Source organism: Trichinella spiralis (genome assembly GCF_000181795.1).
Source record: "Trichinella spiralis strain ISS 195 chromosome Unknown Scfld2, whole genome shotgun sequence".
In the NCBI taxonomy this organism is placed as follows: domain Eukaryota; kingdom Metazoa; phylum Nematoda; class Enoplea; order Trichinellida; family Trichinellidae; genus Trichinella; species Trichinella spiralis.
In genome coordinates, this window is record NW_003526941.1 from 2,709,377 (window position 1) to 2,721,548 (window position 12,172).

Genomic DNA, 12,172 nt, shown 5'->3' on the forward strand with positions numbered 1-12,172 from the left:
CATGCGTTTTGTTGAACTGCTGTTAATCGTTGGTAATCTGTCCCCATGCATCGCAGATAAGAAGATCTGCTTTAGGCAACGGTAAGCTTATTGGAGTGGAAATTGAAATTCAATTTTAGCAAATAAAAAAAATATATTATGGATGGTGGATGATCATCCGGCCGGTTGCTGCTGCTCTGCTGTGTTGTGATGATCATCGCTATTCTCCACAACGCCGGCAATTATTGCAGTTTCGAGCTAATTGGCGTTGTTTTACGCTCTGTGACGTCACGACGTTTCGTGTTCAAGCTTCGGTCGGTTGTCTCGGTTGATTGACGCCGTGTAACTTGAAAATCTCTCCGTTATTTGTGATGTTCTCTTTTTTTATCTTCATATCTCCATTGTTTTGTTGTGTGTAATTATTTTGAATTTGCACGGATGAATGTGGATGTTTTGTTGCAATGCAGCTCGCACATGTAAAAAAGAAAAAATGAATCTTGAAAGCTCGTTGTTTGAGCTTTCGTCTGTTGAAAAAAGGAGGAAAAATTGCCTGCTGAGCAAAATAGCAAGCAGCAACTTGTTTTCTTAGAGATTTTATTCAACGTGCCATTGTTCCACTTGAACTTGAAACAGGGTAGCAGAATGATTATGTAAATATGTATATATTCTCGGTCTTTAATGAATTCGCTCTTGTTTGTTCTGTTGGTATTGGTTCAGTTGCAGTTATTTATGAAAAAGGGGTTGAATCAGGCTATCATATTCGATTATGCATGCTATCAGGCAGAATTAAGCATCGTTATTTATCACATATCGAAGTATTTGTTGTCCAACTGGTTAGGTTAATGATTTTACTTCCATAAGCTATTTTTCATGCTTTGATTTATTACTGTTACTATTCCATTTGTTTATATATAATTTATGAAGCATGTTTTGCAAAAAGTGAACTGTGTTAGAGTTGCAGTGGACGAGAGAAAATTTATCGAAAGAAAACAGTTCGGAAGCAGAAATAAATCATTTGTTGTGTAAGCTGTTTGCGATGGGAGCTTGACTTTTTGTTTATTCTGAAATGTTGTAGCTTTTTTTCTCTATTCACAGAGGCTATTAGTTTTCTTCTACCCCTGCCCATTATTGTTCCATTTTCTTTCTTTTCATATTATATTTTTTTAAGAATTTACAAAAACACCTGCTGTTCAGAATTCACGTAAGCATTTGTTTTTTATTTTCCCTGTTTGTTTGTTTGGTTTTTTTTAATTTCTGTTTTGTGTATACGGTGACGTGGAAAATGTTGTTGCTGGTGTTTTGCTGTTCATCGCTGCTGTATATTAGGTTGGGGTTTTGGTGAAATTTCGGCTTGTAGTGGTGGTGGTGGTGGTTGTGCTTGCGGCTACGTAGAAGCGTAAACTTGTTGTCTTTTCAAAAAATAATGCATTGGCCTGTTTCTGTCGTTCACGGGCATGGGATTCAAACGCGGAGCACTGGAGCGAAGAGATGGAAAAAGTTGCAATGTAGAAAAATAAATTTCAACATTACAACAAAATTACACGTGTAAAGAGTAATTGTTCTGTTAATGCTTTTTCAATAAGACAGCTTAAACAGAAGTCATTGGTGATGATAATGTATGGCAGTGCCAGTTTGCATATAGCTAGTTATTTTTTGTAGCTTATTATGTAGCTTCGTATTATTTGATTTCTTTTTGAGAACTTCACCATTTTTTTTCATGTTGCAGCTTTTACGCTTCACATGTTCAATGAAAACTTGCACGGCTAGCTTGAGAGTGGGCGGTGCGGATTTCCTTCCGTAAGAGACGTTTTGTTCGATGTTTGCTTGATGAATACATACAGAAATGACTGAACGCTGACGCATGCTTTTAGCTGTCCTTGTTTTGTCTGCGTCAGTGTACACTTTAACACCGCTTCGAATTGGTCACATTCACCTTGGCGAATCGAAAATTATTCTCACCAATCGTTATTTAACTACTACGTTTACTAGTACTAGTATTCTTTTTTTTTGAACTTTTTCTCTTCTGCACATTGATGTAGCTGTTGCTGTTGCTGCTGATGTATGTATGTATCTTTGTATAGCTTCTTTTTTATTTTATTGGTTCTTTTTTTTATTGTCGAGATTTTATTCAAAACTGGTTGACGAGTCAGCTTATGCCAGCTAATTTTTGAAACGTTCATCATCGTTTGCTTTTTCCATTTTTTTTATATTCAAATTTTTCACTGTTATCACTACAAGCGATTTACGTGTTTGGTATTTGTGTGTGTTTATTTTTTTTTGTTCATGCTTGTCTGTCGATCGATGCAAGCGTTGGAAAGAAGGAGACACTAATAATAATAATGAGAATAAGAATAAGAATAATGAATGAATGAATGAAAGCGAAACGCAACCGGCCAAAGTAGTTTTGCAATTTTTATTCATTTCAGATTTCAGTCTCGAGCCGAGCGTTGACGATCGAACTGTAGGCGACGACAAGTCAGAAGTGGTTGAACGCGCGTTTGGGGCGTTTTCAGGCTGTCCGAGGGAAGCTAATTGCGAGCTTCTGGCAGCGGCAGATGGACGACTCAGACGAGCAGAAGCGAGCCGGCTTTTCGTGGCAAAAGTCGTCCACGGCCAGCATTGATCGACCGCTCGCGGCGCCTCTGCTACAGGACGCGGCCGTGGCGAGTTTGTTGGATTTGAGGAACATTGGCTGCGCTTTGGCGTTCCTGCAACCGGACGGGAGTGGTTCAGCCGACGCCGCCGTATATTCGACGTCGACCATGTCGTCGTCGACAAGGACGGTGAACACCGACACCAGCAGTTCGACGACGGCGCAGGGCCAGAATCCATCGACGCAGACGGTCAGCTCGAAGAAAACCTACAACGTCACGTCGCGGGTCACGTCGACCAGGCACAGCAGTCGTGAGGTGACGTTGAATACCGGCGGCAAGGATTTGGCCAGCTTGGATTTGGCCGATTTGGCCAAAGAGTTGGAGAAGCATCAGCCCAGGGAAAGCAACGGCGATTTGACGATGCCGTTTTTGGACCCTGCCCAGCTGGCCGGCGTCGACTCGCCAGCGGCGATCATATTCCAGCAGCTGTTGAACGTGGAAAAGGAGCGCTTTGCCAACTTGTTCCCTCAGTTGCGTTGCGTGCGCAGTTCACCGTCCCCTCTGGAAACCACCGTCCGAATCATCCGCAACGCCGACGGCACCGTCACTCGCATACAGACCGTCCAGAGTCGCAGTGTGATTCGTTGCCGTCAGGTGACCAAGCAGAAAGGGGACGAGACGAAAAGCACCGTACGGGCGGTGGTCCACTACGAGGGTCCTGGTGGCAAGGTTCGTTTGAAGTTGGAAGATGACGGGTCAGTGGATTCGGAGGAAAGCGGCGGCGAGGACGATGACGACGACGACGGCCACCTCCAACTGTCGCCGGCCAAACTCGGCTTGCCCAGTCCGAACAGTGACGAACCGTTGGCCGAAGGAGCGCCTGACAAAGCCTTTTACGCTGCTCAAGAGTTGGTCGACACGGAGCGTCGTTACGTCGGCAAGCTGATTCTCTTGGTCGAGGTAAGAGCTGACCATTTTCCTTTCACACTTGCTTGATTGCACTCGGTATAATTAATTAATTATATTTCCTTTTTGCAAATATTTCTTGAGAATTTATTTTAATTTTATTCTTCACATTACCGTATTCTTCTGTCGCTTTTCATGCACGCGTTTGTGGTTGATCACGGCGATTTTTCCTCTCGCTTCTTCTATGAAAGGCAAATGTAAATTTTCAAAATTTACTTTGCACAAGCGATTTGATCAAATCATTCCGGCCCATTAGCAATTCGATAATAACTTGCAATCGTTGATGGAAACATATTATCTATTTCACTGCAATGCTAAAGCGAATAATAACAGCAGGCCACTTATTCTTTTTGCGATTATTGTAAAAATTTTCATTTTTTCGACAACAAAAGAACATCCATCGCTGTGTGACATGGATGAATTGCTTTTGCAAATTTATTCTTGAACTGTTTGTCTACTTCTCACAAGAAGCAGCATCGTCATCGTCAACAGTAGCCGCTTCAGCGCTAGCTCTGCTCTTTCCATCTGTTGTCGTTGTACTCCGCTGAGTCATCGCATTAGCATTACAATACACTAGCCTGCAGCATTTTTTGATCACGTTTTCCGCGGAACAGTGACAATTGGAAGATATTTTCTTTTCTTCGAATAAAAAAATCAAATTTCAAAAATTAAGGGAGGAAAATAAAAAACACATCCTATAATAATGTACTATAATACTATTAGCGTTTATTGTCCATGTGGAGTGTTTTTCTCTGACTGAGCGTTTTTACTTGAACTGTCAGTTGGAGGAATATACACGATTATTCTTATTTCTTAAATAAAGCAGTGAAGTTCTTTTCTTTCTTAATTGGTAAATTGTCTTCTTTTTAAATAATACTTGAAAAGTTCCGTTCAACAAAAGCTACACTGAATCAGAACTTTTTTTCACTGTCAGTTGATCGAATTATAAAGTGTATGTTTTTTTTTCATATTTTTTAAATTTCATTTCTTTTTTTATTTGTTCGAAATTTTCACCCTTTGCGATGATACACTGACCGTACGTCGATCATCGATCTGATTTGAAGCGATTGCGAATGTGGTTAGTTTTCTTCTTTTTTTTACGTTTTTTCTTATTTAGCCTCAAAAATGGCATTCATATGTCTCAGATGAGTTTTCCAATTATGACTAGTGCGTTCAATTTTTCCCAGACCCAGACCAGACGATCGTTTAATTATCCTTTTGCATGCTCAATCGAACATTTTTCTTTTTGTCGTTGTTGCTCATACTGACGTGTTCTTTGTTTGTATCGTTTCTCTTTTAAATTATGCTATATCATCGTCGTCGTCGTCGTCGTCGTCGTTGATCTTATTCTATTTATTGGAGAGTACACGAGAATGCAGTACCAATTTGAAATCACTTTCATTTGTCCTCATTATTTACTGTAGATTTTGTGTGTTTCTCCATTTTGCAGCTTATTTTTGTTTATAATTTATTGTTATGCAGAATTATGCGCGTACCATTTGAATGTTATCTTATCGTCATATGAAATTTCTGCCCTGTCTTTGTCTTGTTGCTATTTGGTGAAATTGCTGTGAAACATACCGGGTTTGTAAAACGAGTCATCTGTGCTGAAAATTGATTGTGGAATTTTTGATCACATCTGCATTGTTGGCGTGTTCTTGTTGTGAGTCATCAGTCATGCTGCGGTGTTGTAAATTTGTCTTGTCGACACAGAAATGAAATTTTATTTCATGCTGATGCTTCACAACTGTGAACTGAGCAACAACGTTGCTTGGAATCTCACTCAACTGGTGGTTGCATTGACATGTCTGTGCCACATATAATACATATACACATATACAATAAACAACTGGACCTCGTTGTAATTACCTTGCCGCTTTCTAAATGTCGCAAATTATCCTTGTTTTTGGTTTGCGTATTAAAGAGCAATTTTAATTCCAATGGAAAATTTGCTTTCAAGGCATTCGCCAAACAAGATTTTCAGAAGAGATTTTTAAAATATTCAACTGCAAAATTGATTTGATTTGATTTGATTGAGGAAAAGTTGATTTCGTGGACAAAAAATTGTCATGGAAATGCTGCTATGTCAGAATAGCTATAGTGGAAGGGTTTTGTTTTTTTTGGATTTTTTTTGTTTTAATTGAATTTTGTTGTAATTGTATCGATTTCTCTAGTCATCTGTCATTCGAAACTGAAAAGAAGAAAACGAATCGTGATTTTTAATAGTTATACTAGCAGAGGGGGGGGGGCAGTGTTTAATTTCCACTTTACTTAATAAATTTGAACTTTCGATTTGTTTGATTATATTCAGCAGTGGTCTCTGGAAATTTGTGCTCTGACTGAGCTTGACCTATTAAATAGATAGATAGATAGATAGATAGATAGATAGATAGATAGATGATAGATAAGGGTAGAGAAGTGCCCGCCTGCACTGGTTGGTACTGAATCAATTGATGCATGTGTTGGCTTTCTCACACGCCCACAGAACAACAAACAGAATTCCGTTCCATCGGTTCACTTTTTATTTTATTATTTTCGTCCAGCGTGCCGTGAAGCATGAAAAAGAACGAAATTTGAATTTTGGTAAAAAATTTAAACTGTTTTCAAAAAATGAGAAGATCGAAAAAGAAACTTATTTCAATTTTCAATCAAGCGAATCTGAGATGAAACGCTGAATTGTTGTTGTTGTTGTAAACACTTATTATTTTAGATACATTGAAAGCGGATAATTTAGTGTGAGAAAAAAACCGTGGGAAAATCCCTTTTTGGAACGCCTTTTGAAAAATAAATAGGAGTTTTCATTTAATGAAAAATTTTGTTTTTGTCTGTCTTTCTTTTTTTTCTTTGGTGTTTGCCGTGGGTGGAATTTTTGTAAAATTGTATTTGTTATTTGATTCATGTGAATAAATTGCCCAATGGAATGGGGACACGAGGACAATTTTGCAAAATTTCCATTTTCCAAGACTGTTTATTACGTTATTTTTAAAAGTATTGTTTTTTTTGAAGACGTTCAAAAAGCGTATCGAACAAGAAAATTCCAACGGTCGGCTCATACCGGTTCAGAAGAGCAGAGCTCTGTTTGCCAATTTGGAATCTATTTACGCTTTTCACAAGCAGCATTTTTTACCGCAACTGCAAAATCGCCTGCGAGAATGGTGAATTGGAATCTGTCGTTGGTGGTGTTGTTTGATATGGTGAATTAAAATTGAAAAAAAAAATTTTTTTTCCAGGCCCAGAGAGCAAAAAATCAGCGATGTTGTATGCCAGCAGGCACCGTTTTTGAAAATGTACAGCGAATACATCAACAATTACAAGCGGGCGACGAAAGTGTTCGAAGAGTTGTACAAAAAGGGAGGCAAATTTGCACAAATAGTCGATGAAGTGGAGGTGATTTTTCATTGTTAATATCGTATTTTTATTCATTTAGTTTATTGCGTTATTTTTTAATTTAAAGAATGTAAAGAATGAGAATGTGTTTTTTAGCGTATGCCTGAGTGCGAGAATTTGTCTTTGGTTAGTCACATTATAGGCCCCGTACAGCGAGTGATGCGGTATCATCTTCTTATGCAAGGTAACAAACATTCTGCAGAGTTATCTGTTTTCTGTTCTTATTTTATTCTAATTTATGAAATTTGATAATAATTTATTTTTTGTATGGGAATGTTTTTATTTGATGAACAAGTTGCAGTTCTCTTAATGCAAAACTGTGACATACGTAAAAACACGCTAGTTGGGTTGATCAGCGATACACATCACAGTGATTGAATGTGAACGTATATTGGAGTTAAATTTTTTAATAAAAATTGTGATTATTGTTATCTTGTGTCAGTGATTTGATTCATTTTTCAAAATTTATTCTACAACATTGCCTGATTTTTACGACTTTTGAATGAATTGTGAATTTTATTTTTTGCATAATGAGATTCTGTTTCAGAATATCTGAAGCATTTACCGGAAAATCATTGCGACCGACAAGATACCGAAAGTATACGTTTTATTTTTTTTTTACTAATTTTGCATAATAAGCTGGCGGATTGTAATTTGCAGAAGCGCTTGAGTTGGTAAAGAGTGCAGCAAGTCACGCTAACGAGATCATGCGCAAATTGGTATGCGTGCGGAGAGAGATAGACGATGGATAGAGATATAATTAATATGCGCACTGATGCGCTGTTCTGTGTGTGTGCAACAGTGTTTCAGAAATAAAATTCAGCATTCTTTTTAGGACAAATATAAAGATCTGGTAGAGTTGCAAGAGCAGCTTGGGTGCCAGGTGATTGAATTGGTCAGCCCAAGTCGAGAGTTGATCAAACAGGGTCGACTGTTGAAACTGTCTTCGAAGTCCGATGAACAACAGACTCGACACGTTTTTTTGGTCGGATATACACGTTTGAATATTTTTGCTGTTATGTTTTGTTCAACCATTTTTGAACGTTTCATTTTTTTGCTTTAGTTGAACGATATGCTTTTGGTGTGCTCTGAGCGCAAGGTTCCGATTCACAAGTACAAGCTGCGATCGTTGCTTGAAATTTCCGGCATGACTGTGCTCGAGGGTGACTACTTGGATATTGAAAACACATTTTACGTGAGAACGAAACGGAAAGTGATCGCCTTTTGCGCTGGTACGTTCAAAGAGAAAGCCGAATGGATGGAATCACTCTGGTCTACAATACGAGAGCTAGCTGCTCAGCGTCAGTCGTTCAGAATGTCCGGTCGGGTGCGTGTTGTTGAAAAGTTTTCAATTGCATTTTTGACTGTCTACTGTATTTTTTGCAGTTTTGATTTATTTAAATAATTGAGAATTGTTGTTCAATTCAGAAATTCTCCAAACTGGACGACCGCCTGCCGAGGAAGACGTGTTCATTGTGCACCAGCACTTTTAGCATATTTCGTCGGGAATACACTTGCCAGGCATGTCGAAAGGTAAAGAAAGAATTGAGGCAAACGACGGCGAAAAGTATTAATTTTCGCATTAGCGTATTTTGACGCTGTGTTTGTTTTGCGTTCAAAGATTGTCTGCAAGAAATGCTGTTCGACGAATAAAATGCCGCTTGCACACGAAGTTGGAAAGGAAAAGCGCATATGCAGTGCGTGCTTTGAAGCTCTTCGCGCGGACGACAGTGCAACACAACGCCAACATAGAGATGCACAAAACAACAGCAGCACTAGTAGCATGTGGGTAAATATTTTTCCAGCATTTTCTTTCTTCAGTTAAACTGTTTTAAGGGTAAAAAAACAATCCTGTAATTCATTATTTTTGTATTTATATGTGAGAATGTATTATTTATGGTGTGTTTTCTTGTCTCTTCTGAATGTATCGCGGAGCTTGTTTTTTAGTTGAATTTAATTAATTAATTAATTAATTAATTCATTTATTTATTTATTATCAGCTTGTCCCGGCGAATGATAACATGTTGGAAGGTTATTTGGAAATGCGATCGTTGAAACGTCCATGGACCAAATCTTTTTTTCGATTGAAAAATGATTTTCTTTTGTATCGTTATGCGGATGAAAAAGTAATACTAATCGAGTGAAAAAGTGAGACAGCAGCTTTTCAGCCCGTTTATTCAGGATAAAGCGCCTGTGGCGTCAATGCCTCTGCCTGGGATCAAAGTCAGTCTGTTAGACTCGAGGCAAGAATCCAATGGACTTTCTGAATGGAATCAGTTTGTTGTGGAGCACAAGAACAGGTCCTACGTTTTTCGCTGCGCCACACAGGAAGAGATGGCGAAGTGAGTTGATTCGTTTTTTCCGCATTGTTCGATTCTGTGATCACGTGTTGATTTCATCGTTAAGGTGGATGGCCGTATTGGATCTCGCTTCTAAAGCTGAAATTCCATCCGGCGAAAGTCCCATTTGTAAAAATCTCGACCAGGTATTATGCACTAGTGATCAATAAATTATCCCTTTCACAAAGATTAAGTAGTATTAACTGTTTTTCTTTTTTATTATCGCTTTTTTGCTTTGTTCGTTGTCATTAATTTCACTCCATGGTGATTACTGTTAAAAGTCGTTCGTGACTCTCTCTGACTTAGTCGTTTCTTTGCATGCCTAAGGCACTGACATTCCAAATACGAAGGAACTTCTTCTGCACAGCTTTGGCAGAATTAAAATACGTTGAAGGTGTTGGTTTTTTGTCGTATCAAAATTCTCTCTTCATTTATAGTTCTCCTACTTTTATTAAGCAAATTGAATTGAAACATTTTGCTACAGCATTTCACCTACTCACGGTAATTTTCACAGAAATACCATACATGAAAACGGCTGCAAATTTAAGCATAACACTTACGAAGTGTACGTACATTTAAATTTCAAGCGGTTTGGAATTTTTCTTTCATTTCGCAATCACAATACTGAAAGTTTTCATCAAATCTACATGCACATTATATTTCTCCTGTAATTATATGTACGGTATGTAAATAATATGAATACATTCTGAAATATGAATATTAGAATGGCGTTTTCAATAATAATAATAATAATAATAATAATAAAATGAAAGCTTTTGTTATTTGAATTTGATTTGATTTGTGCTTGCATCGCGGTTATTGCAGAGAAGTAAGTAGGCACTTTTTGTGCATTCTGTGAATAAACAAAACAAATCAAAATTGAAATAGATGTATTGTTGTTTTGCTGTTTCACTCCCAATTAGATATATCAAAATGAATTTCATATGCAGGACGTTCTACCATTTTGTCGAACAAAATTCACTATAATTAGTGATGCACGTCATTCTGACGAATGACCATTTGATGTCAGAACTTTTGACATCGGAACAGAGATTTCTTCGAAAAGCGCACAACTCACAAACCAAAATTCAAATAAGTTATTTATACATTTTTGGCGGATAATGCAGAAACTTCAACTGACAATACAATATAAGCATAATGTCCGTTAACTCTTCTCAAAATTTGTGTTCGTTTTGATGGTTGTAAATAGTATGGTAAATTTTCCAAATTTTCTCACAACAGTTGTAGGCAGGAAAATCAAAGTGGGCTTACAGTTAGCTAATGTGCAAATGGTGAACATCTGCAGAATGAAAACTTTAGGCATCCACTTTGCGTTTGTCAAATTTCACCTTATCAAAGATTTTTTGAGCACCTCTCATTACAAATCACAACCATCGTTGTTTTGATGGGAGGAGAGGGGGAGGAAGAAATTTACGGACTTACAGTTTCGGTTTTCATATCGACACATTATAGTGTGATGCAGAACTTCAAGAAAAACTACACTGAATTTGCGGGAAAATGGCCTCGAACATTGGCACAAGCGAATCTCAATACACAGGAGAGCAACCAATTTGAAACCCTGTTAAAACACAAACAAACATGCTTTCACGTTGGTAAAGGAAGCAAGAACAAAATTTCCGTGAAGTATTTGTTCAAATTGCACAGTCATGTACAATATTTCATTATCCAGGGGAACTTACTTTACCTTCATTATCGATCCATTTACAATACATTCAAAACACGTTGTTTCAGTACGGTTTGAAAAGAGCATAACAGCTTGCAATTATTGTCTTCCTGTTACGATATTTCACGCAATCGACCTGAAGAAACGAATTTCCTCAGCTATGACTGTCAATATTTATTAATACCTGAGAGTGTACAGTACACCTTCGGTACGTTTGCTATCAACGAAAAAACAATCATTTCATTCAATTCCATGCTGTTCACGATCTTAATTACACATTGCGCATCTCAATGATACCAAAATTGTCACTGTTTCATTCTATTTTCGCTTAGTTCACCATAATGAAATCAACATTAGGCAAATGAATTTCAAATTTCGTACATTGTCAAAATGATTAATTTCAAATGGTAAAAATGAAATAAATTAATATTTCATAAGAAACTAATGCGTCCATGGTTAGTATATAATCTAATCATTCGACATATTTGCATATAAGCTCAGTAAAACAATAGGCGTGCCTCCAGGGAAATCAAATGTATTATAAAATAATTTCTCCATTTTCATAAACAACATTGCAAAATGATAATATACAAAAAGCATGCATTATTCTGAATCAATTATTTAATGAGATAACTGACAAAACTTCTTGTTTATAAACTTGTCATCTATAGAAAGAAAAAATTGAATTCTACATAAAAACGGTAATTCATTCCGTTCATTTCAATTAATTCTTATGACTATATTGCCTGCAATCAATGAAATTGCGCAATTAAAATTTTTTAATTTGTATCTTTCTGTATTACACAAATGAATTTCAGGTACAAATGCTATAACAATCACGAACATTGCTTGGAGGATATAAGACGTAATTTTTGTATAAATATTCTCAGAATGTAATTATATTCCATATTATCAAGAGAGCGTATTTATTTTCTTATACCCTGGGTCCCACTAAAGTCACATCATCACTCAACTTTTTTTGTAATATCTCACCGCATACACCATTATACAACGTGCGACCCGGGTTGTAGTGAGAAATTTATTTTTTTCTTATCAAGTGAGAACATTTTTCTCGACAACTTAAATTTTTCTCGATTTTCAAAAAGCAAGGCTATAGCCTCTGTTGTTTTTTCGATATTCTAAAACAGCCTTTTGACACACAAATTCGCTTTTTTTTGGTAATAAGGGTAAATTCCGAAAAAATTAAAAGGTCTGGAAGGTTT

At 37.2% G+C, this 12,172-nt stretch overlaps 4 protein-coding genes across 4 annotated transcripts; all 4 read left to right on the plus strand.

Moving 5' to 3' along the window:
* Positions 1 to 635: 635 nt before the first annotated feature.
* Positions 636 to 3,569, plus strand: Tsp_03094 (hypothetical protein). The gene is made up of 2 exons (XM_003379385.1): positions 636 to 812; positions 2,493 to 3,569. Exons 1-2 carry the CDS (start codon positions 636 to 638, stop codon positions 3,567 to 3,569), a joined length of 1,254 nt encoding a protein of 417 aa, XP_003379433.1.
* Positions 3,570 to 6,459: 2,890 nt separating this feature from the next.
* Positions 6,460 to 8,463, plus strand: Tsp_03095 (FYVE, RhoGEF and PH domain-containing protein 3). Its single transcript, XM_003379386.1, has 10 exons — positions 6,460 to 6,514; positions 6,546 to 6,723; positions 6,770 to 6,926; positions 7,023 to 7,110; positions 7,228 to 7,296; positions 7,474 to 7,524; positions 7,587 to 7,645; positions 7,762 to 7,902; positions 7,990 to 8,270; positions 8,355 to 8,463. Exons 1-10 carry the CDS (start codon positions 6,460 to 6,462, stop codon positions 8,461 to 8,463), a joined length of 1,188 nt encoding a protein of 395 aa, XP_003379434.1.
* A 117-nt stretch (positions 8,464 to 8,580) lies between these two features.
* Tsp_03096 (putative FERM, RhoGEF and pleckstrin domain-containing protein 2) lies at positions 8,581 to 9,435 on the plus strand. Its single transcript, XM_003379387.1, has 4 exons — positions 8,581 to 8,715; positions 8,927 to 9,052; positions 9,108 to 9,268; positions 9,333 to 9,435. The coding sequence occupies exons 1-4, from the start codon at positions 8,581 to 8,583 to the stop codon at positions 9,433 to 9,435; spliced, it is 525 nt and encodes a 174-aa protein (XP_003379435.1).
* A 1,307-nt stretch (positions 9,436 to 10,742) lies between these two features.
* On the plus strand, positions 10,743 to 11,130 carry Tsp_03097 (hypothetical protein). Its single transcript, XM_003379388.1, has 2 exons — positions 10,743 to 10,909; positions 10,956 to 11,130. The coding sequence occupies exons 1-2, from the start codon at positions 10,743 to 10,745 to the stop codon at positions 11,128 to 11,130; spliced, it is 342 nt and encodes a 113-aa protein (XP_003379436.1).
* Positions 11,131 to 12,172: the final 1,042 nt, after the last annotated feature.